Here is a 25,004-nt window from a genome sequence, read left to right as displayed (position 1 = left end):
GATAATGTTCCTGCTAGATGTGGAGACCTGGGGATAATGTTCCTGCTAGATGTGGAGACCTGGGGATAATGTTCCTGCTAGATGTGGAGACCTGGGGATAATGTTCCTGCTAGATGTGGAGACCTGGGGATAATGTTCCTGCTAGATGTGGAGACCTGGGGATAATGTTCCTGCTAGATGTGGAGACCTGGGGATAATGTTCCTGCTAGATGTGGAGACCTGGGGATAATGTTCCTGCTAGATGTGGAGACCTGGGGATAATGTTCCTGCTAGATGTGGAGACCTGGGGATAATGTTCCTGCTAGATGTGGAGACCTGGGGATAATGTTCCTGCGAGATGTGGAGACCTGGGGATAATGTTCCTGCTAGATGTGGAGACCTGGGGATAATGTTCCTGCTAGATGTGGAGACCTGGGGATAATGTTCCTGCTAGATGTGGAGACCTGGGGATAATGTTCCTGCTAGATGTGGAGACCTGGGGATAATGTTCCTGCTAGATGTGGAGACCTGGGGATAATGTTCCTGCTAGATGTGGAGACCTGGGGATAATGTTCCTGCTAGATGTGGAGACCTGGGGATAATGTTCTTTCTAGTATAGATAGGTTAAATAATGTTCCACTTCAGTATTCCATTCTGGATATGGAGACTGGGGAGGGTATCTAGATGGGCATATTGAATTCTAGCACGAACCTAGAATTTTTGTTAGTTTACATAACTGAACGCTTGGAATATTTCTAAAAAAAGGGTACTAAAAAACATTAATTTCGGTAAGTAGGATATCAATCGTCTTTAAAAGTAGACACCTTAATAGATAAGATAAAGTTGGATAAGACACGTGTCTTGACATAGGAAGCGTGAGATAGCATTCATCTCTGGTGATAGGGGTAATGGTCATAAATGGTTTGTGTAGGAGTGTGTGAAGCCTGGACACGGGCACGTACCAGGAGCAGAAGACTCTGAGATAGTGGAGGTTCTCGAGCCCGGCCGACGTGCCCGCGGGGGCGGGGTAGGCACCGAGTCCTCACCTTCGGTTACGCCTGCTGCGGGAGGAGGAGACCAGCGTCAACATCCCACTCAAAGCCACATCAACATTATATCATATATAGGTTGATCATAACTTAACTATCACAGAGCAGACAGCAAGAGAACGAGTCCTCAGTTCTAGCTACAAAATATTTACTTTTTAAAAATCATTCTTTCGGGCTCTCTCTCACGTCATACATGTTAAGCTCAATGCTACAGTGACAGGAAGATAATCGACTTGGACATAATAAACTTCTTGGTAGACTGGAGACAGAGACATCCTTTCGGTTGTCATATCTCTTATGATTCAAGTCCTAGACATGGTATAAATCAGCTTTGTGAAAATACCAAGCAAGTGTGAAGTACTGTATCATGCTCAACATTCTGGCGAGTTATCATACCTGGGGAGGCCGAAGGTATGGCAGGAGAGCGACCTCCTCTCCTGGGGGCGCGAGGTGGCGGCGTCGGAAGATCCTCACCCTCCAAGGACACTCCAAGCTCCAATGACTCGCTAGCTGAACCCTCTAGGTCGAGGGATGCTCCCGCTGATGCTGCCGGCCTAATGTAGTCACTGACCTCCAGGTGGCGTTCTTCCAAATAGGAGTCGCCACGGTCGATTGACGAAGCTAACTCATAGGAGCCTCCGAGGGGTAGGTAGCTCATGGGTCGTCCATCGGAACTAGTGATTTCAATTGATACTTCTCTATCAAGCGACTCCGTTTCATGCTCTAATAAGCTTTCCGTTTGAAAGGAATCATGTTTTCGTCTAGAGTATTCTACATCAAAAGACGGCCCACGTTCCACAGACGATCCAACCTCAAAGGAGGATCTTTTCTCCACCGAAGAGCCAGCCTCGAATGATGGCCCTCTCTCCACGGAAGACGTAACCTCGAAGGACGGCCCTCTAGAACTCTCATAATCAAAAGAGGGTGGCTTCTCGCTGGAGCTTCCCAGATCCAGGGAAGGTTCATGGCTGCCGCTGGAACTTGCTAGAGAAGATTCGGCCTCGTCCGAGGATATTCGAGCAACACGTCGCACCTTGCCGGCTGACCCGCCGTCATAAGAACCAACGACTGAGCTCTCGCCGGATTCACCATATTCGAAGGACGAGCTGTCACCTGTATAAACAACACTCACTATAGGAAAAACAATCAAATAAGTCCTGTCGCCCCCTGATTAGCTTATAGACCCACATATACGATTCAGATACAGCAAGATATATATAATACAATTTAGCATCAACACATGGAATATACAAAACCGACCTTTGGTCAACGTGGCGGAGTCCTTGGGTAACGAGGAGCCGACAGTGGTGGTGGACTTGTAGGTCTCGTACTCGAAGGACCTTTAGGGGAGAGAAGATCATCACTCAGGGAGGATAAGACATGCACTCCTCCCAAGAGGGCTAGCAATCATCGTTTAAGAAGGTCTAGAATACTATCTCATACTGAGGCTTAGCCACCGTCACTTAGTAAAACTAACAACCTAAACCTAAACTAACAAGCAAGTAATCATGGTCAGGAGACCTTAAGGAGGCTATGAAAACTTCGTTCTGGAAGACCAAAACAACTTCAGTGGGTCTTGGACGATATCAGTAAGTCTTGGACATTGAGTGAGTCTAGGAAGTACAGTGATACTAGTACACACAGTGAGGCTAGGATACACACACACACATGAGACTAGGACACAGTGAGGCTAGGATACATACACACACACACACACACATGAGACTAGGACACGATGAGGCTAGGATACACACACAAACACACATGAGACTAGGACACAGTGAGGCTAGGATACACACACAAACACATATGAGACTAGGACACAGTGAGGCCAGGATACACACACACATGAGGCTAGGACACACACCGCGAGTCTTTAACTATGATACTAACACTCAAGGAGGCTTTGATAGTTTTAAATAAAGGGGGAGATTACAGGGGCTACTCACGACAAGTCCCTCGATAAGATACTGAAGTGCCGCAGCAGAAGGCTGCCACTTAATTAAGATGATTAAGATAATTAAAAAAGGTCACTCAGAATCTCTTTCGAGTTGCTCAGAAAACCTGTAGCAGTTATTGTATAACGCTGTAGCTGGACAATCACTACTACAACGTTATACAATAACGTTGTAGTACTGTGATTGTATAAACAAGAAGGGTCTGGTCGTTGAAGGTAGTGAACCGTCTGTGGTAGCCAGCGAGCTACTGGTGTTGGAACGACGTATCCCGGAGAGGAGAAGTTGTGCTCGTAGACGGAGTGAAAATCTGTCGGTCCTCTAGGTTAAGGCTTGTTTGTAGTTAAGGCTTGAGAGAAAGCCAGCCAGCCAGCCAGCCAGCCAGCCAGCCAGCCAGCCAGCCAGCCAGCCAGCTAGCCAGCCAGCCAGCCAGCCAGCGTGCTGCTGGAGTTAGTGTTTAGACACTGTGATAATATTGCTGAGGACTGGCCAGTGAATTTTGGGAAATGTGTTCTCGCCGGCGCGAGTACCTCTTGAAGAAGGGCACACAGGGAAGGAGCCCTGAATGTTGTGCTAGAAGGAATCACCGTGATAGGAGATCGCAGATGTTTTTGTGGTGTCCTGAGTAAAGGTGACACATATAGGGTGGTATCTGTGGCGTATATATATCTTGGTGAATGTTTCTTGGAAATAATTACCTGTACATAATATTTAAGTACATTTGGTGATGGTTTTGTCTACTGTTGTTTAACCCACCCACCTTCCCTTTTGTCTATCACTGCTTCACCCCTGACTTGGGGTTGGATCTGTGAAGAATGAAACACTACAGGCCCTAGAGAGACGAAAAAGGACCCAAGTTACTGGCTAAGTGAAGCCATAACAGTAACACACTCAGGAAGGCATTAAAACATTCAGGATGGCTGTGACACAATCGGAAAAGATGTAAATCACTCGGCAAGTCTGTGACACTCAGGATGGCTGACATACTAGGGAAGGCTGTGACATACTCAAGACGGATACAACACACTAGGGAAGGTTGTGATACAATCAGGAAGCCACTGACACTATTAGAAGGACTGTGGCATACTCTGGGAAGCTGCGACACACTCAGGAAGGCCGTGATGTACTTGGGAAGGGAGTACCACACTCAGGACGGCTGTTGCCTATCGACAATCAATATGATCCATACATTTTTGTCCGTGTTCTGAGCGCGAAATCCTTGGGTGAATCAGCCATACTCACGTTCTCAAAGACATAGTGTATAAATCTTCAACTCATCTCTTGAGCCCATCACAGGGGCATCACAGAAAATCCATTTGCATAGCACTGGCTTCGCCTGGTGAGGCTAAGGGCTTCACACCTGAAGCTCTTAACCTACTTGTGTGACACCTACTCTCTAGCACCCCTCCGTCACTCCCCAGACGGCACAATATCAGAGAGACACGTTGAATGAACGTTGATTAAATAAATGATTCGGCCTCGATTTAACGTTGAATTCAAGTTACTCTTGGGTATTGTGGCCACTAGGACGAGGTTTGTTTGATATTTGGTCTTCAAACATCTCTTGTAATAGATGTTTTTCGGAAAGCTGAAGTGTTATAAACTGTTTCATCTGTACGAATATTTTATGCCACTGAGCAATTCGACTAACTTTTGTCATATAACTTTGCATTTATTAATTATATTCTCAAAAGACATCTAATTACTCAATGGCTAACCAGTCTTTTTAAACTACGATTTTTTTTCTTTGCACTTATTCAAATTTATTTTTTTTAACATTAATGATAGACTTGGAAGGTTCTTAATGGCTCTTAGCACATCCTCACTCCACTTCACTTCTCAAATATTCTCTTAAAACAATAGTTATTGCATCTAATTATGCACCTAATTTTGCCGTCTGCACAAACAGATAATTATTGCAAGCGATGAGTCACAATAACGTGGCTAAAGTATGTTGACCAGACCACACACTAGAAGGTGAAGGGACGACGACCAGATAATAATTCACCATCTTAATAAAATCCTAGACGTTTCTAAGGCTTTTCTTACTGACTGCACTATCTTCCAAGTCATATAACTCTCGTTACGTTTATCTTCAGTTAATTAGCTGACCTAAACAGAACTCCCTCTCTTGTTTGCTTCCCAATTCTTGCACTTAATCCGTTTAACTTGTTTGAGTGTCAAACAACGTATTAGTTCCTTCATCCCTCCCCTTGTATGTGGTTATCTTGAGGTTATCTTGAGATGATTTCGGGGCTTTTTGGTGTCCGCGCGGCCCGGTCCTCGACCAGGCCTCCACCCCCAAGAAGCAGCCCGTGACAGCTGACTAACACCCAGGTACCTATTTTACTGCTAGGTAACACGGGCATAGGGTGAAAGAAACTCTGCCCATTGTTTCTCGCCGGCGCCTGGGATCGAACCCGGGACCACAGGATCACAAGTCCAGCGTCCTGTCCGCTCGGCCGACCGACTCCCTTCATCTTAATAAAAGCGTAATAGTGGCTTTAGGCATTGTATGTACTAGCTCTATCTATGACTCCATCAACTGTTGTATTTCACCTTGTATGTATGTACTTTACCTCAATAAATATTTGTATTTGTTGTATTTGTATTTACATGGGTAACGTTACAAGAGTATTATGGTTACTTGTGTCACAGCTTCTCGTCTGCGAGAGCTCATTAATATGATTAGTGTAATAATTCCCATTGCTGGGGACAGGAAGCCTCTGTATATATAAACTTTAGGCTTATATCGAGGTATCACCCCCCCTCTTCCCAGGATGTAACCTCACAACAGTTGACTAACTCTCCCGGGTACCTATTTACTGCTAGGTGAACAGCGGCATTAGGTGAAAGGAAAGCTGCCCAACCATTTCTACCGTGAGGGGAGGTGTGGGGGGTGAGGGAACCTCGATATAAGGAACAAAATACATGTACTGTATTTATAAACTGACTGCCATTCTTCCGACACAATGAATTAAAATAAATCAATATACTCAGAAAGCATAGTTAACATGGATGAAATAATTTTGAAATACTCAATAGAATATGACAAATGAAACTGTACCAGTCACACGCTTTTAGGTTGGCGGATGAGAGAATGTAAATATTGGCTAGGCTGTTAATATAGGCTTTCTGAGTACGGATCTGGTTACTACGGATTAGTCAAATAAAAAACTAAACTAAAAACATCTACTTTATTGATGAACGTCTTCTACATGTTCTCGATGGAATAAACAAAATTCAATCATAAAAATAACAAAGAAAATGAGTTTGATGGACCAAGACGGTGGCAGATCTAGAGGCAAGAAGAAGAAGTTTACAGACTATAGTAATATATATACATGTCTCATCCGCCAATCACCCGACAACGCTGTTAGGGTGAACTCTTGCGGTCTGGCACCCTTACCTCACCTCTCTGGAGGCTCAACTCAACGGATTGTTACTGTTCACAAGTGCATCAAACACTTTTGCGTTCACGCTAATGGTTACTATCTACAAGCCTTATTTATCGTGTGTATAAACAATTAAAAACAACCTTCTGAGTATAACATAGGCACATACTTTACACACATAAATATACCACTCATCCAAGGTAATGTAAGGTTTGTATATCTAATTATCCACACAAAAAATCGAAGTGTAAAATCAGATTAATATAATATTGATTTTTCCAAACAGTTTATGCTAATTTAACATGGAATGGTCATCGAGATAACAGGAACTGTTATATTTTAACTGAAAGGACAATATTGCAGTTATCACTAAAGGCTCTAATGAACGGTCGCAAAATGAGGGGAAGAAAAAAGTGACAAAACCCAGCAGGTTAATGATTACTGAAAGATAATTATGACTGTAAAGAAACAAAATCACTTACTTAAAGAGACAATGAAGGAAGAGGAGTATGAGGGAAGAGTCCCTCATACTCACATTCTGAGGGATCTGAAACTATGACCAGTTAGCATTAAACTTTTGGCCAAGACCACTTATCATCGAGCCTAAATTTCCTATCAAATCTTTCAGTTCCATCTTACTTGCATCAACACGGTCTTCTAAGGAGTCTGCCGCTGGCAGAGGATGCGGCGAGACCACAGGAGACCCGAGGGTGTTGAGGGTCACATCCTCATGTTCCAAACACCGACTCATGATGTCATCCAGATAGGTGATGCGGTCTAGTATCGAGGATTGGATATGAACTTGATCGTACGGTTGGAGAGTTTCTATGACCTTTCCCGGGTCACTCCTGGAAGGTAAATCTTCTAAAGCCCAGTCAATGTCGCTCACAGAATGCGCGCGGGAACTTTGGTGCGAGCCAGCGTCGACTACAGAACTACTCTTGTGATACGTGACGGGAGATAGTGACTGCTCCCTCACAACACTCGCTGTCTTTTCGAAAAATTTGGCTATGTTGTCTGCGCTAAGTGTCCCGCTTTTCTCGTTCATGTTGGTGACCAAGTCGCTAAGATCGCTTATCAGATGCCTGAGTTCTCCTCGCCTGAGGCCCACGCAGCCACTAGAGCTCACACGAGACAAGGGAGCAAGGGGTGAAGGGGCGGCAGCACCCTCGTCGTCTGACACTCCCAAGGTATTCAGCGTCACGTCTTCGTTTTCCATACACCTATACACGAGGTCCTCCAAGAAGTCAATCCTCGATGTGATCTCTTGAGTTATTTTTGGCTCCCACGACGATACCTCGTCAATATTTTGGTGCACTGAAGAGAGCAAATCCTCAGCGGAATGACGGAAATTAGGACTTTCTAATTTTTGCTGGTTTGAAATTAGAGAAGCAGAAGTCAAATGGGGCACTAGGTCTCTCGAATGCACAGATGTTATACCTTGCTGTGTTACTGACTTCCTCCTCACGGATTGGAAGTCATCATTTTCGTTAGTAGGAGTTACAGATCCGCTGTGTGAAGTTGAACTTTGATCATCAAAACCAGTTACTGCCTCAATGTACTCTGTGCTCTCATATACCATCATCTCTGTTGGAATACCTTTAATTCTTGTTTGTTCCAGAGGAGCAATATGTTCTTGAACATTGCATTCATGACTTAGATTACTGTACATACTGTTTTTCGTGCGCATACATTCTTTGTGATTAACATGCATATCTTCTTTAGATGTTCCTTGCACACTGCTGAAGGCTTGCTGCTTCCACAAACCTTGCTGGTTACCCGCCATTCTTCTCATCCTCATGTCTCTCAACATAGTGACTGCAGGTCCTTCGAGAGACAAGAACGGTATATGGCTGTCCACTGTTGTATCACGTACCATGGGATCATACAGATCCCGGACGTCTTTCCCCCACTCCATAGCATCCAGTGAAGAGTCTGAATCTCTGTCGTTTCCCAAAGTGCTCGCGCTACTCCATGTAGAGTCATCATCTTCCATTTGTTCAGAGTAATCAGTGGCTCCCTCACTAATCAAAATGTTCCCCTGGCATTTCTGACCCCTTGCATTGATGTTGCCGAGGTGGGTCATGCTCGCCAGCCCACCGCAGATGATTCTGAATTGATTCGCTATTGCTATCCTTCCTCGCGTTGTCCACTGTCCTCCAGCAGCTGAGACTTCGTTCTCTATAGTATGAAGCTCATTGGTTCCGGGCTCCTTGTTCCTACTCCCGCCTGCATCACTGCATGTGGCTTGTTCATTATTGAGGTTACGCACTACCCGGTTACCTGTGGATGTCTCGCCACTGACGCTTCTAATCAGGTGATCATCTGTTCTTAATCTGTCACTATTGACCCATGACGTTTCAGTGACTGGGATTGCTTCGCTTAGAGTCATTGCAACATTAGTTGCAAGACTTTCGTTGCTAACAGTCTTAACTTTCTTGTCAGTTACGACTTTCTGTTTAGAAAAGTCTCTGATTGGGTTAGTTGCTGTTTCCTTTTTACCAGCATACCCCACAGTCTTCCCATTTATTTCATTGACATACACTTTCCCCATCGTTCGATCAGTTGAAGCGCCCTCGCCTGTGACGTCTTTCCTAGCCTGGATAGCTGTGACACCATTTACATAAATATCTCGCACTATTTGGTTAACTGTGGCTCCAATGTTATACCCGTCTTCCACAACCTGGTTCCCAGTAGCTCCATTATAAACCTCTCTGGTCACCTCTTTCATTACATCGCCATTGTTATGGATTTTCGTAGTTATTTGATTCTCAGGAGCTTCCTCCTTAAAGACCTCCTTCATTATCTGGTTTGTCCAATCGCTGATATTTGTATTCCTAACTACTTTGTTTGCTGTGGCTTCCTCAGCTGTGTCCAGTACTATTTCGCGAACCTTGGCTCCATCCTCTGACGCAACGCTCACAATGGGGGTGCCTGTCACTTCATCCTCTGACGCAACGCTCACAATGGGGGTGACTTTCACTCCATCCTCTGACACAACGCTCACAATGGGGGTACCTGTCATTTCATCCTCTAATAAAACGCTCACAATGGCGGTGTCTGTCACTTCATCCTCTGATACAACGCTCACAATGGGGGTGCCTGTCACTTCATCCTCTGACGCAACGCTCACAATGGGGGTGCCTGTCGCTTCATCCCCTGACGCAACGCTCACAATGGGGGTGCCTGTCACTTCATCCTCTGACGCAACGCTCACAATGGGGGTGCCTGTCACTCCATCCTCTGACGCAACATTCACCATGGGAGTGCATGTCACTTCATCCCTTGACACAACAGTCACTATGGGAGTGCCTGTCACTCCATTATCGCTAGAATTCCTTACTGTCTCGTCGACAAGGTAGGTACCACTAGCGATCTTCAAGCCCCGATTTGGTGACAAACTTCCAGTCATCTCTCTTTCTAACTGACTATATGAATAATTAACATTTGCCCTGGAGTAATTGGCTACACATGAAGTGTTCAGTTCATCATACTGTGGATCGGGACTTCGAGCAGTATCTATCTCCCTTTCGTGAGGGAAATGGTAGTGGTAAACATATGGAGAGTTACCTGACGTTGCCCATGGTTGATAGACTTCTACTGTTGCAATAAAAGTAGTTCCTAAACTACACGTCTCGGTTGATTCAGAGTTCATCGTATCGCTCTGATCACTGTCTATATCGGCACTTTTGAGCGTTCCTAAATGGTATGCCGGAGCTAATCCATTCCTTACCATCCCTATCTCGGCCCCTAGAACGTATGTCCCTAGTGACTTTCGTTGACCTAAAGAATCTACGACAATCGGCCCTAACAAACTTGTTGTAGATTGATCTAGACTGAGAGTCCCTGAGCAAGCTGAGGACACCTCCTCACTATTTTGAGATATATCTGTATCCGAGCTATAGAAGTCTGTCTCTTGACTCTCTATCTGATGTTGATCTATTAAAGTAGCATCACTATCAGACTCGTCATCATTATTATAGTAGCAAGGAAAAGCCTCCAGTCTACTGCCTTTCATTAATTTTTCCTCATAAAGGGCTTGTGACCTTTTTAGACTCACAGTTTCAATGACCATTCCAGTCTGATCAGCTAGAGCAGACACCTGACTATCAGAATGATTTCCTGTCATAAAACCTTCAAGAGCTATGCTCTGATTACAGTTTTGCATACAACCATTTACGTTAATATGAACGTTCTCGTACCCTGTAGCACTCTTGGCGTCTTCGATGAGAATCTGGTGGGACTCTTCGCCAGGCTCGGACACACCGTAGGCGTTCTCTGCCTTGATGCGGAAGCGGTACTCGGAGCCGACGATGAGGTCAGAGAGTTGTGTCCACGTGATGCGGGAAGCTGTGGCCTTCAACCACACATCCCAACCCACCTGTAGGGGAAAGCGCAAGAGGCACATTATTAGCAAGTCTTGTTATTTCATGTGTAAATAATGCTTGGTATATATCTTGACACAAAATATATGATTAACAAGCTCTTCAGAGTATGTGAATCTGCGTACAATCTTTGAAAACTATGCGTGGCTCTGCACAAAAATTTATCGAGAATGTCATCGTGAAATCTAGGCAGCAGTGACCCCTGGAGAAAATAACAAGGTGAAGTACGTATTATAAATGAGAAACTTAAGTCTTGTGATATTAACGAGGCTCCTTTCGTGTGCTAATAATATGCTATTGGCTATTACTGGAGCAAAACTACTTTACTTTTGATTACACACAGAAATCACAATAGCGTGATGCTTCAAATGAACAAGGATCCAAGTAAGTTCAGTAGACCTTCTCGTTTAAATTCTTTTGACCATGTCGTAGCTCAGCCGATTAGGGCAGCGTTTGGGATGCTCTTGGACGTAGGTTCGAATCCTCGTCACGGCCCTTGTGTATTTGTTTACCTTACTTTTAAGTTCCCCATTTATTACTAACTCAAATATGATTGAGTTCCCCATTATTCGAAGGTACGCAGGCAACAAATGCCAGTCCAACATTATGAAACTGTGCGTCACGGAGTATGCAGTATAAATAGTAAAATGATAATACCAGCGATATTTTTGTATGAATATGAGAGACAAAGACAATTATCTAATGGCTTTTAATAGAAAAGAATGACTAAATGAGCTCTGGTTTGATGCTCTAGTTGATAGTGACACTTGAAAAAGGGTTAATTACAACCTAAAATAAGAAAAAACATCGATCTACAAACATTAATCGCGAGACAAACACCAAGAAATCTTTAATATCATAAGACGTCTTCATTCCTTAACAGAAATACGCAATGTTAGTGCGTGTAAATACACAAATCTAAGGAGCTCTTACATTACAAAAAAGGACCTGATGGGGGCCTGTACTCACCTAGTTGTGCTTGCGTGGGTTGAGCTCTGACTCTTTGATCCCGCCTCTCAACCGCCAATCAACTGGTGTACAGATTCCTGAGCCTACTGACCTCTATCAAATCTACATTTAACACTGTGTATGGGGGTCAGCCTCCACCACATCACTGCTGAATGCATTCCATTTGTTAACTACTCTGACACTGAAAAAATTCTGTCTAATGTGCCTGTGCCTTACCACTCATGGTCTAGCACCTACCCTAAAGTATTCGACGATGTAGTTGGAGACCCTGCAGCCCCCGTCATCCTGCGGGGGGTCCCATCGCAGCGTGACCGAGGTCCCGGACACGTCGGTGATGGTGGGTACACTAGGGGGATCCGGCCGATCTGAGGAATTACCACTTGTTTAGTTAAGATTACAACAGCTGCGGGTCATCTAGCCCAGACGGTGAGCGAGTATTGTTTTGACGGAGAAAGTTGATTTAGCCCGTCGCTACTAGTAAGTTTTATTGCAGAGAGGAGCATCTTTGCCCGTCAGAGACGTGGAAAGGAAAGACAGTATTAATATCTGACACTGTGATGTGGATGATGGACAGGAGCAATCCATCCTTCTGAAGATGTATTAAGAAATACGAAAGTACTTAAGGATATTCCTGTCTTAATCCTTCTTTTGTAGTCTGACACTGTTACATATATATATATATATATATATATATATATATATATATATATATATATATATATATATATATATATATATATATATATATATGAGTGAGTTTGGGTGAATGTAAACACGAGCGGCCTCCTATAGGGCTACAGGCTTTCTGCAGTACCATCAGTTCTTGTCTTCTAATGTTCTTCAATACCACCATTGAAAGTGGTCTTGCAAAATAACACAGAAAGTATTAACCATAAAACCCCCAAATAAAATTAAGCGCCCAAAAACCTGTGACAGTAACGAAGAAGGATGAGCTGTCTTCGCCCTGAGGGTTGGATAACCTGAGGGTGTACATGCCCTTGTCCATCCTGCAGGCGCCGGCGATCTTCAAGGTGATGTACTTGTCAGACACGTCCATGGCGTGTCTCTCGTCACCCTCGATCTGCAGGATAAACAAATAATAATAATAATTAGGTCCACATGGGTAGCATTGAGGCACATGGGCAGCATAGAGGCACCTGGGCAGCATAGAGGCACCTGGGCAGCATAGAGGCACCTGGCAGCATAGAGGCACCTGGGCAGCCTTGAGGCACCTGGGCAGCATAGAGGCACATGGGCAGCATAGAGGCACATGGGCAGCATAGAGGCACATGGGCAGCATAGAGGCACATGGGCAGCATAGAGGCACCTGGGCAGTATAGAGGCACCTGGGCAGCATAGAGGCACCTGGGCAGCCTTGAGGCACCTGGGCAGCATAGAGGCACATGGGCAGCATAGAGGCACATGGGCAGCATAGAGGCACATGGGCAGCATAGAGGCACATGGGCAGCATAGAGGTACATGGGCAGCATAGAGGTACATGGGCAGCATAGAGGCACATGGGCAGCATAGAGGCACATGGGCAGCATAGAGGCACATGGGCAGCATAGAGGCACATGGGCAGCATAGAGGCACATGGGCAGCATAGAGGCACATGGGCAGCATAGAGGCACCTGGGCAGCATAGAGGCACCTGGGCAGCATAGAGGCACCTGGGCAGCATAGAGGCACCTGGGCAGCCTTGAGGCACCTGGGCAGCATAGAGGCACATGGGCAGCATAGAGGCACATGGGCAGCATAGAGGCACATGGGCAGCATAGAGGCACATGGGCAGCATAGAGGCACCTGGGCAGTATAGAGGCACCTGGGCAGCATAGAGGCACCTGGGCAGCCTTGAGGCACCTGGGCAGCATAGAGGCACATGGGCAGCATAGAGGCACATGGGCAGCATAGAGGCACATGGGCAGCATAGAGGCACATGGGCAGCATAGAGGTACATGGGCAGCATAGAGGTACATGGGCAGCATAGAGGCACATGGGCAGCATAGAGGCACATGGGCAGCATAGAGGCACATGGGCAGCATAGAGGCACATGGGCAGCATAGAGGCACATGGGCAGCATAGAGGCATATGGGCAGCATAGAGGCACATGGGCAGCATAGAGGCACATGGGCAGCATAGAGGCACCTGGGCAGCATAGAGGCACCTGGGCAGCATAGAGGCACCTGGGCAGCCTTGAGGCACCTGGGCAGCATAGAGGCACCTGGGCAGCATAGAGGCACCTGGGCAGCATAGAGGCACATGGGCAGCATAGAGGCACCTGGGCAGCATAGAGGCACATGGGCAGCATTGAGGCACATGGGCAGCATAGAGGCACATGGGCAGCATAGAGGCACCTGGGCAGCCTTGAGGCACCTGGGCAGTATAGAGGCACCTGGGCAGCATAGAGGCACCTGGGCAGCCTTGAGGCACCTGGGCAGCATAGAGGTACCTGGGCAGCATAGAGGCACCTGGGCAGCATAGAGGCACCTGGGAGCATAGAGGCACCTGGGCAGCCTTGAGGCACCTGGGCAGCATAGAGGTACATGGGCAGCATAGAGGCACATGGGCAGCATAGAGGCACCTGGGCAGCATAGAGGCACATGGGCAGCATAGAGGCACATGGGCAGCATAGAGGCACCTGGGCAGCCTTGAGGCACCTGGGCAACATAGAGGCACATGGGCAGCATAGAGGCACATAGGCAACATAGAGGCACATGGGCAGCCAATTAGGTCCACAGACAACTAAGCCCTATATATATAGCCCTATAGTAAGTTTCGTCGCTATCTGATTGTTTGTGGGGTTATCTTGAGGTTATCTTGAGATGGGTCCTCATGGATCCTCAAAGAACCAAGACTTCGTGTACAGTGAGTATCGTGGCTGCTATATTGTTTGGGCTAATAACAAAGGAGTGTGTTAACTTTAAGTTAAAATCTAGACTGATTTAACAAATCTAATGTTATCAGTCATACTGTGAGAACTGATCTGAAATATGTGGTTAGTTGCAAAGCTTTATTTATTGAAGGGTGATCTGAGGGTAAACATTTTGCTGCATTTATTAATATACAATACAAGATAATTTAATAATATTATTTAATAATTTAAAAATATTTAGTAATTTAATATTATTTAGTAATTTAATATCATTTTGTAATTTAATAATATTAGATTATTAAATTTACTATTAATTAAATTCTATTACTAATTTTATATTATATAACAATATTTTAAACATATAATAATTTAATAATATAATTATTTAATACTGTACTTTATAGTATTCTTGTTAAAATCTTACTGTCTGAGCTGATCTAAAGTTGAAATTTAAGCATTAGTTCAGGTTTCCGGTAAGAATGCAACCCTGATGTATTTTTCGTGAGTTGATCTGCTGGCTATTTTATATAGCATGTTCATGTTCATAAAGGATGAAGATGTTAGGTTAAGAAACAGATCTAATGCTATCATTTGATGTATTTCTGACTCTGAGATTAGTAGAGATTCTGACTCTACTTGAATTCTACTGAATGAAAAACATAGTATATGATTATGGAAATCAAGTATGCCGCGTATAGCAGAGGCTACAGGTGAGAGAGACAGCATCATGAAAGGTGAGGTATGCCAGGTTAGACAAGTGAGAGGGAGAGGAGAGGCACTCTTGTTATCGTTGTGGGAGGCCTGTCTTAAGTGAGAGAGAGAGAGAGAAGAGGTGCTCTTGTTACCGTTGTAGGAGGCCTGTCTTAAGTGTGTGTGTGAGAGAGAGAGAGAGAGAGAGAGAGAGAGAGAGAGAGAGAGAGAGAGAGAGAGAGAGAGAGAGAGAGAGAGAGAGAGAGAGAGAGAGAGAGAGAGAGAAGAGGCGCTCTTGTTACCGTTGTGGGAGGCCTGTCTTAAGTGAGAGAGAGAGAGAGGAGTAACGCACCTGTTTACCGTTAAGGGAGACACGCCGTATATGAGAGAGGCGGGAGACTTACCTGTTAACAGCTGTGGGAGGCACGTAATAAGAGAGAGAGAGGATACGCACCTGTTTCCCGTTATGGGTCCACGAAGCTTGCGGCTGAGGTCGACCCGTATAGGGTACTCGAAGTCGGATGAGTTCGTCAGTGTCGAAAATAAGTCCCTGTTCGTATTGCGCCGGAAGCTTGATGTGCGGCGGGGCTGCAAGAAGGAAAACTCATATTGACGTGTGAAAACATGTAATTCTACACTCCAACCAACAGATATTTAACACTCTAGCCAACAGTCATCCGGCCGACACTTCAGCCACCAAGAAACATTAACGGAAAACGAACTTGACAACAACAATGTTACCAGCTCGTCCAGATAGTGTTGTAAATGACAACCTCGATGACTAGAAACACTGCCAAGATCACATTAGCCTTAACTCATATTTACAATATATATATATATATTATTTATGGTGTTTACATAAGACAAAGAGACTTCTGCATCTCATTTAAAATACAATGTTAAGTAATGCAATGTAAAATGCAATAAAATACAATGGAAGTCAAGTGCCAAATTTAATGCCTTCTATTAATGAGTACTGTACAGTATTTTAAATTTAAAATTAATCATTAAATCAGTAAGTAATACACAGGTATTATGTTATTGATAATTGGATTCAGTTTTTATTTATTAAGCAGTTTATGAGCTGAATGAATGTCTCGTAACGTTAATCACCAGGAGTGGAGAACGTGATTGTCTTGAACAGTGTGTGTGCATCTGGTGATGGTGTTCACCTTGTACAGTGTCTGTGCATCTGGTGATGGTGGTGTTCATCTTGAACAGTGTGTGTGCATCTGGTGATGGTGGTGTTCATCTTGAACAGTGTGTGTGCATCAGGTGATGGTGTTCACCTTGAACAGTGTCTGTGCATCTGGTGATGGTGGTGTTCATCTTGAACAGTGTATGTGTATCAGGTGATGGTGTTCACCTTGAACAGTGTCTGTGCATCTGGTGGTGGTGTTCACCTTGTACAGTGAGTATGTATTAGGTGGTAGTGTTCACCTTTAACTGTGTCTGTGCATCAGGTGTACAGTGAGTGTCTGAGCATCATATGATGTTCTTTACCTTGTACGGTGAGTGTCTGTGCATCAGATGATGGTGTTCACCTTGTACAGTGAGTGCCTGTGCATCAGATGATGGTGTATACCTTGTACAGTGAGTGTCTGTGCATCAGATGATGGTGTTTACCTTGTACGGTGAGTGTCTGTGCATCAGATGATGGTGTTTACCTTGTACGGTGAGTGTCTGTGCATCAGATGGTAGTGTTTACCTTGTACGGTGAGTGCCGCCTGGGAGGAGGCCACTCCCACACGGTTGGTGGCCCTTACTCTGATGTCCCCCTCGTCCGTGAGCTTTGCTTCCTTCAGCACCAGCGTATACCGGTCGCCCTCGACTCGAAACTCGAAACGTCTTGTATCATACACCTCGAATCCATCCTTGTACCATGTGATGTCCGGGAGCGGCGTCCCAATGATGTGCACAGAGAACTCAACCTGAATCAAAATAAATCATTACGGAAAATAATAATAATACGTAATAACACTTGAGACAAATTGTGTACAAAGATAATGTTGACCAGACCACACACTTAGAAAGTGAAAGGACGACGACGTTTCGGTCCGTCCTGGACCATTCTCAAGTCGATTGTGAGAATGGTCCAGGACGGACCGAAACGTCGTCGTCCCTTCACTTTCTAGTGTGTGGTCTGGTCGACATACTTCAGCCACGTTATTGTGACTCATCGCCTGCATACAAAAGTAATGTAAATGATGTATCATTTTATTAGCATCTTTCCACACTAGAAGACACCTTTCACCTCCGCGTTAGCGTTTGTGAAAGACCTTAAAGCGACGAGGGGAAGAAAAACGTACCCTATGATTCTCGACAGCTACGGCGTCCCTCAGTTCCTTGAGGAAGTGAGGCTCCGTGGCCTCCTGGTCTGTTGAGATGCTGACTACTTCTGACGGAGGTGAGGGGTCCGACATGCCCACCGCGTTCTCTGCTGATACTCTGTACGGAAGAAGAAGATCGAATGATTAAGATTAAGCCACCCAAAAGGTGGCACGGGTATGAATAGCCCTTAAAGTGGAGGCCCTTTTGAGCCATTACCAGTATCAATAGATGATAATGGAGATCTGTGGAGGTGCGACTGCACCCTGCGTGACGGAAGATGTCTCCCGTGAGATCGAGTGCTTTAAACCCGAAGAAAATATGAAGAAAATGTGGCAATAAATAAACATTCTGAATAACTATAAAGCGGGTGACATTTGATTAACAACAAAATGTCAGAATATCATAAAAATACATGATTTAATTAAAAAAAAAAGTTTGAAAACAAAATTGATGTAGTAACACAGATCGCGAATTATTTCCTGTGTCTTGATATTCCAGTCTATGATATCTCAATCACCATAAGAAAGACTTTCATAATCGAATAAACTACTAATGTCAGAGCTGCCAACATAAAAATAAACAGTCATACTATAGTGCCCTTATCCTAACCTTCCAGAGGACCCAAAACAGAAAACGGGATATAATGTCAATTTCGCGAGCCGTTACCATTTTTTAGTACGAAAATGTTTGTCATTTGGAAAAAGTATGCGTCAAAATTGAGACGATTTATTAGCATTGCATTATAACCTGACTATGGGGCGAAATCGGGATTGGAAGGGATCCATCGAGAAGCATTTCGGCTACTGAGTTCGAAGCATGAGTTCTTCAAGCCTGAAACCCGACCTTGCCGGGTCACATATAGGGGTCAAGATCCACGCATACAATATAAAATATATTTCAAGAGACAATTCGATAAACACCCCCAAAGGATACCGGGTCAACCAGGCTGTGATTCATACGTCAGGCTGCGAGCAGCCGCGTCCAACAGCCTGGTTGACCAGTCCAGCAGCCAGGAGGCCTGGCCAAGGACCGGGCCGCGAGGACGTTGAGCCCTGAAATCGAGCAAGGTAACCTGTTCTCGGCGGAAGAGTTCATGGGATCAACCTCTTCCTGCCGGCCAAGTCGTTATTAAATTGAAGTCAAATACATAATTAATTGATTCAAATGATCTAACGTAAATATTTTTTTTATTATATTAAGTTTATCTCTTACACGAGAGAGAATATATGTGTTTGTCTTGCCTGTAACCGCGTTCACCCGACGCCACAATAGGGAGCCGGTCAGCCGAGCGGACAGCACGCTGGACTTGTGATCCTGTGGTCCTGGGTTCGATCCAGGGCGCCGGCGAGAAACAATGGGCAGAGTTTCTTTCACCCAATGCCCCTGTTACCTAGCAGTAAAATAGGTACCTGGGTGTTAGTCAGCTGTCACGGGCTGCTTCCTGGGGGGGGTGGAGGCCTGGTCGAGGACCGGGCCGCGGGGACACTAAAAGCCCCGAAATCATCTCAAGATAACTTCAAGATAACAATATCCATGCAACAAGGCTAAGCACGAGGTGTCACTTGGCTACAGCTGTAGTATGAAGCGGCCACGACCACATTTCCTAGTTGTGGAGATCAGAACAGCCGCTGAATTAGAGATATTCCCTCCCTTATGGCAGCGAAGAGTGACGGCTTCTCTCACACTATGAATTCACTCACCCAGAGTAAACGAGAATCTTTTGAATGATTTATTTAAAACCTTAAACTCTCTCTGTTTATAAATTTGAATTAGCAATATTAATTCAAATAGTTCTCTAAGAGCCAGTTAATATTCTTTAATCGCATACTTTATAATTAGTGATCGGAGATGAATTCAGTCTCCTAATTGTTTATTATGGTGTGTGACGTAGGAGCCAGAGCGGCGTTGCCAAGCCTTTATAGGTGGGCGTCACTTTACATAACTACGCACTTATAAACTATTTATTAATTTAATAATTAGAGGGTTATTATAATGAATGTTTTGGTAGTATTTATAGTAACGATGAGGACCATAGTACATATATATCGACGTACAACGCAATTAAAAAGTAGAAAGCTGAACTATTGAATTTGACGCCTATCTACACAAGTCACGGTTAACCAGTAGAACTATTTACACAAATCACGACTAAGCAGTAACTTATCTACACAAATAACGGCTAACCAGTAGCCTATCTACACAAATCACGACTAACCAGTAGCCTATCTACACAAATCACGACTAACCAATAGCCTATCTATATAAGTTATGACTAACCAGTAGCCTCCAGACACGAATGATTCACACGAGAACTGAGTTAGCAGTAAATACTAGAGACGGTCTGACACATACAAAAGTGGACATTGTCAAGTGGGACAGGCAGAAGAAGCCTCGCAATGGGGAGAAGGAAGGAAATTATGATGGAGGGAGGGAACTATCAAGGGGGGGAAAGTGCCAAGCCATTACGACTATGTTACACTGGGAAGGGGTCAGGATAAGGATTTGGGACGGGGGGAGAGGAATGGGGACCAACTCCTTGGACGGTCGGGAATTGAACGGCGACCTGCATGAAGCGAGACCGTCGCTCTACTCATAGATCAATTATTATACCTGAAGCGATACTCGCGGCCACCGATGAGGTTAGCGACAGCGAACTCAGTGTCCTTAATGGGTACAAGGTTGACCCTCACCCACATCTCGCCCTGACCCTCACTCCGCTCGATGATGTATCCTGTAGGAAGAGTCACGTCAACACCAAACATATTGTCTTTTCTTTAGTAAATACTATACAATATAAAGATCATATTTACATCAATTTACCAGGGAAAATATTACATTTATATATATTTTATATCATAGTAAACTAATTTTCCATATCATCCCCAAATGTTATATTTGATCCTGCCTCGCAAGAACTTCAATATTTTCTCTACTGAGTAACCCTCCTGCCTGCCTATTCTCACACAGTAACCCTCCTGCCTGCCTATCCACACACAGTAACCCTCCTGCCTGCCTATCCACACACAGTAACCCTCCAGCCTGCCTATCCACACACAGTAACTCAATATGTTGCGCAGTAAAATTATTTGTATTAGTAGTAATATTACTGTTATGATCATGTAGCATTAATAGCAATATTGATAGAATATAAAGTGAAAATAGTTGTAATAAAAATATTACAATTGATAGTAATAATAGTACTGGCAGTATTACAAACCTTGAGTGGCATAATTATGTAATAAAGATATTTTCAGTTATTATTACTCATTACTTAACTGCTAGACTAGCCGGGGGAATGGAATGGAACTATCAGGAGAAAGCGCCAAGCCATCACGACTATATAGCACTTGGAAGGGATCAGGATTAGGATTTGGGATGGGCCGGGGGGGGGGATACATATGAGCAGGTTTACTAGTCAGTATATGAGCAGGTTTACTAGTCAGTATTTGAGCAGACATATGAACAGGTTTACTAGTCAGTATATGAGCAGACATATGAGCAGGTTTACTAGTCAGTATATGAGCAGACATATGAACAGGTTTACTAGTCAGTATATGAGCAGACATATGAACAGGTTTACTAGTCAGTATATGAGCAGACATATGAACAGGTTTACTAGTCAGTATATGAGCAGACATATGAACAGGTTTACTAGTCAGTATATGAGCAGACTTATGAGCAGGTTTACTAGTCAGTATATGAGCAGACATATGAGCAAGTTTACTAGTCAGCATATGAGCAGACATATGAGCAGGTTTACTAGTCAGTATATGAGCAGACATATGAGCAGGTTTACTAGTCAGTATATGAGCAGACATATGAGCAGGTTTACTAGTCAGTATATGAGGAGGCAGAGACCAAAAAGCTATGAGAGAAGAGGGAACAACAGACCTGTGATGGGCGAGTCACCGTCGGTGTGTGGAGGCTCCCACCTGAGGAGAAGGGCATCGTTCTCCACCTTGACGTAGGCCAGTCGGCTGAGCACGCTTCCCTCGCGGTCCACTGCTTCAGGCTTCCCAGGCGCGCTCGGCCGCTCTGCAGGAGAGATGTACGGTAAGCGCTAAGCTGCACAGCCAAATATGTTACCAAAACGTTAACTCACACGCACACACACACACAGGCGGGCTCGCTCGCGCACACACACTCACACACACACGCAGGCGGGCTCGCTCGCGCACACACACACACACGCAGGCGGGCTCGCTCGCGCACACACACACACACACGTGTGTGTGTAGAAGGTGGTGGAGGCCAAGACCGTCAGTAGTTTCAAAGCGTTATATGACAAAGAGTGCTGGGAAGACGGGACACCACGAGCGTAGCTCTCATCCTGTAACTACACTTAGGTAATTACACACACAGTTAACAGTTTGTTGCAGTTAACTCTTGCCTTCCACAGAACAATATGTATGAACACGTTGTACTGAACGGAGTGAGAATAGCTTGAGCTACCTCATCCATTAGTGTGTATTTTACCTCAATAAACTTATTTCAATTTCAATTTTACAGACCATACTTAAATGCTCTAATCTTAAGAAACGATATGACTTAGCTTTAGCCCCTCAAGGCTCTCTTTCCTTTCTGTCTCTTATCTTGCTATCTCTTTGTCTCTATTTCACCTCATTTTCTTCGCCTTTTTGGCCCTTGCATTTTTCTTTATTATACTTCAACCGTCTTCCTTTAATTCTACTATTTTCTTATATTTCTACCCTAATTCCCATATTTCAAACCTATTCCTATACTTTACCTTATTCCCATACTTCTATCCGTTCCTATATTTCTTACCTTACTCCTATTCTTCAACACCCCCTTCCCCCTCGGTCTGGGAGCCGGTCGGCCGAGCGGACAGCACACTGTACTTGTGATCCTGTGGTCCCGGGTTCGATCTCGGGCGCCGGCGACAAACAATGGGCAGAGTTTCTTTCACCCTATGCCCCTGTTATCTACCAGTAAAATAGGTACCTGGGTGTTAGTCAGCTGTCACGGGCTGCTTCCTGGGGGTGGAGGCCTGGTCGAGGACCGGGCCGCGGGGACACTAAAGCCCCGAAATCACCTCAAGATAACCGCCTATCATCTCACACTTACCTTATAAATTAACTTTCTCTACTACTTTTTTCGCTAAATGACTTGATAATGGACTAGGACGGACCGAAACGTCAATATATTTATTTTCAGATCTGTGACTTGGGTGTCCAATACCACTCCTCCGGACTCAGCAACCCTTTCTCCTTATTTGCCACAACGTACGAAAAGGAAGGTGCTGGAATCAAGTTACGGGCTCACCATAGCCCGTGCTACTTGGAACTTTGTTCCAGGTAGCGAATTTTTAACAACAACAACAACAGGAAGGTGCTAACCTAACCAATCGAAGCATAGAAAACTTGGATTTTTTTTTGTGAGGGGCTACTTTTATCATTTGTATGAGGGGACCACAGCGTACAAAATGAGACGTACTACTTTGCTTTGATGATGATTTGAGAGGACGCCTTCGAACTTGATGAACTCAGTTGTCTAATGAGAAATTCCAAGACACAGATAGAAAATATTTTCCTTTTTTTTTTGTCATTAAGATGATAGTGTTCTGGTAAATCAGACGTTGGAGTCCACACCAGATCAAAACCACACTGCAGCTTTACGCAGTCTCACCGTAAGGACTATTTTTCTTATTCTCAGATAAAACAAAGGCAATTGAATATATATATATATATATATATATATATATATATATATATATATATATATATATATATACTCGTGTATATAAAACAGTCCACAAATTTGTGTTGTATGAAACAATCTCAAGAATGAAGACATCCGAATAAAACCTAATCTAGGCGTAATATATTACATATTATATATATATATGTTTTTATTATTGAGATACTTACCTATTTATTGTTGCCAATTGGGGAAATTTGAGAACAGTTATGTGCGTACTTACATATTTTGTGTATATCCTATTGTACTCGTATATTCCGTCATATATGGGGGTTGGTAAAGGTAGTCTACGATAGATGTATATACTATCTACAGATTCGATAGCACGACTGCTATCTATGTCATAGTACATATATGTCTATCGTATGACACGAGAGTATAGTGTCATACGCTACTGCCACAACTACTGTACAAATATTGTAATATTTAATGAAATAAAGGGTGATAAAAGATTTGATAAACGGTTAAAACTCTATTAAATAATGGCATGGTCCCATCTATACACATGTACTTCATTGATTAAAACTAAAGCGACCCGAGTGAAAGCAGCAGGAACATTATATTCTACATTAGTGACATTTGTCACTAATGTAGAATATAATGTATTCTACATTAGTGACATTTGTCACTAATGTAGAATATAAACGTTGGAGAAGTTTGACTTACGAAATTTATAATTGATTTAACGTTAGTTATGTCGTTATTTTAAGTGCTTGTTCTAATGTGCGTTAGCGAATCACAACCTTCAAGCGAAAGTCTGCAGAGCTTTTTTATTATTATTATTATTATTTTCTACCCCAGACGTGGCCACACATTTACAATGCTAACCAGCATACCAGCAAATCTTTCACCCTGTCCTCTATGGACAGGGTGAAAGATTTGTCAAACATACAGTTCAGAGATTTATTGAACAACCACAGAAGGTGATCGTAGTGCTTTTAAAATGTTAGGCTAAGCTACATACGTAAATACATAGATACACAGATTTATGAATGCATTAAGAGCTGTTTCTTACAATTTCCACCAATCACATAATTTTACAAGAATTGTTTTGTGGCGTAGACTGTAAATCCCCTTTCATTATTTATATTTAGTCACATAACTAAAATATTCACGACATACATGCACAAACTTCCAGATACACCCAAGACACTGGAGAATACACATATATTTGTTGTTTATATATGGTTTCAGCGAGTATGTGGGATGCACATTCAGTTCATTTGTTTATCTAGCGGCCAGAAACACGCGCATTTGCCCCATCACGCCGCTGAAGCCGTCTGCTGGTGACTGAGCTCCTGTGCCAAGATGATATTTCTAGTGTAATTCATTTCGCCCCAGAACGTTTGATCTTCGAATGCTTTAAGCCTTTATTAATTGCCAGATAATATCGAATGCATAAATCATACGTCCTCGAGACGTGAATACCATCATCGCTACTCTCAGAGCCTCCAAACGTTTCTAACAATCATATTTAACCATGAAATCAACAGTTATCACTCTCAGTTCATATTAACATGCACGACCAACCCAGAAGTCCAGCAGACAGGGAGACACCTATTATCCACGTCGACCCTGTTTGGCTGTTTCATTCTACAAGTGGCCGGTCACTGGCCAGTGACAGATAGTGCCAGTAACCCGAGACAAGAAGGGTACGGCAGT

The 25,004-nt window shown here is 43.9% G+C and overlaps 1 protein-coding gene across 12 annotated transcripts in view; it reads right to left on the bottom strand.

The window, feature by feature from the left end:
* LOC123769197 (titin homolog) overlaps positions 1–25,004 on the bottom strand; it is a 755,105-nt gene that overhangs the window by 651,688 nt on the left and 78,413 nt on the right. For all 12 annotated transcript variants that reach the window (XM_069317102.1, XM_069317100.1, XM_069317097.1 and 9 more), the window contains 11 exons: positions 21,516–21,659; positions 20,235–20,355; positions 17,603–17,741; positions 17,002–17,224; positions 15,748–15,881; positions 12,660–12,813; positions 11,970–12,097; positions 10,581–10,759; positions 2,289–2,368; positions 1,425–2,141; positions 942–1,040 (listed from right to left, as the gene is read on the bottom strand). In XM_069317102.1, the coding sequence (XP_069173203.1) occupies positions 942–1,040; positions 1,425–2,141; positions 2,289–2,368; positions 10,581–10,759; positions 11,970–12,097; positions 12,660–12,813; positions 15,748–15,881; positions 17,002–17,224; positions 17,603–17,741; positions 20,235–20,355; positions 21,516–21,659 (2,118 nt within the window). The remainder of the gene's footprint in view (positions 1–941; positions 1,041–1,424; positions 2,142–2,288; positions 2,369–10,580; positions 10,760–11,969; positions 12,098–12,659; positions 12,814–15,747; positions 15,882–17,001; positions 17,225–17,602; positions 17,742–20,234; positions 20,356–21,515; positions 21,660–25,004) is intronic.

This window comes from Procambarus clarkii, chromosome 86, assembly GCF_040958095.1.
Source record: "Procambarus clarkii isolate CNS0578487 chromosome 86, FALCON_Pclarkii_2.0, whole genome shotgun sequence".
NCBI classification, from domain to species: Eukaryota; Metazoa; Arthropoda; class Malacostraca; order Decapoda; family Cambaridae; genus Procambarus; species Procambarus clarkii.
Note: the sequence above shows the minus strand (reverse complement) of the source record. Positions and strands in the feature narration are given on the sequence as shown.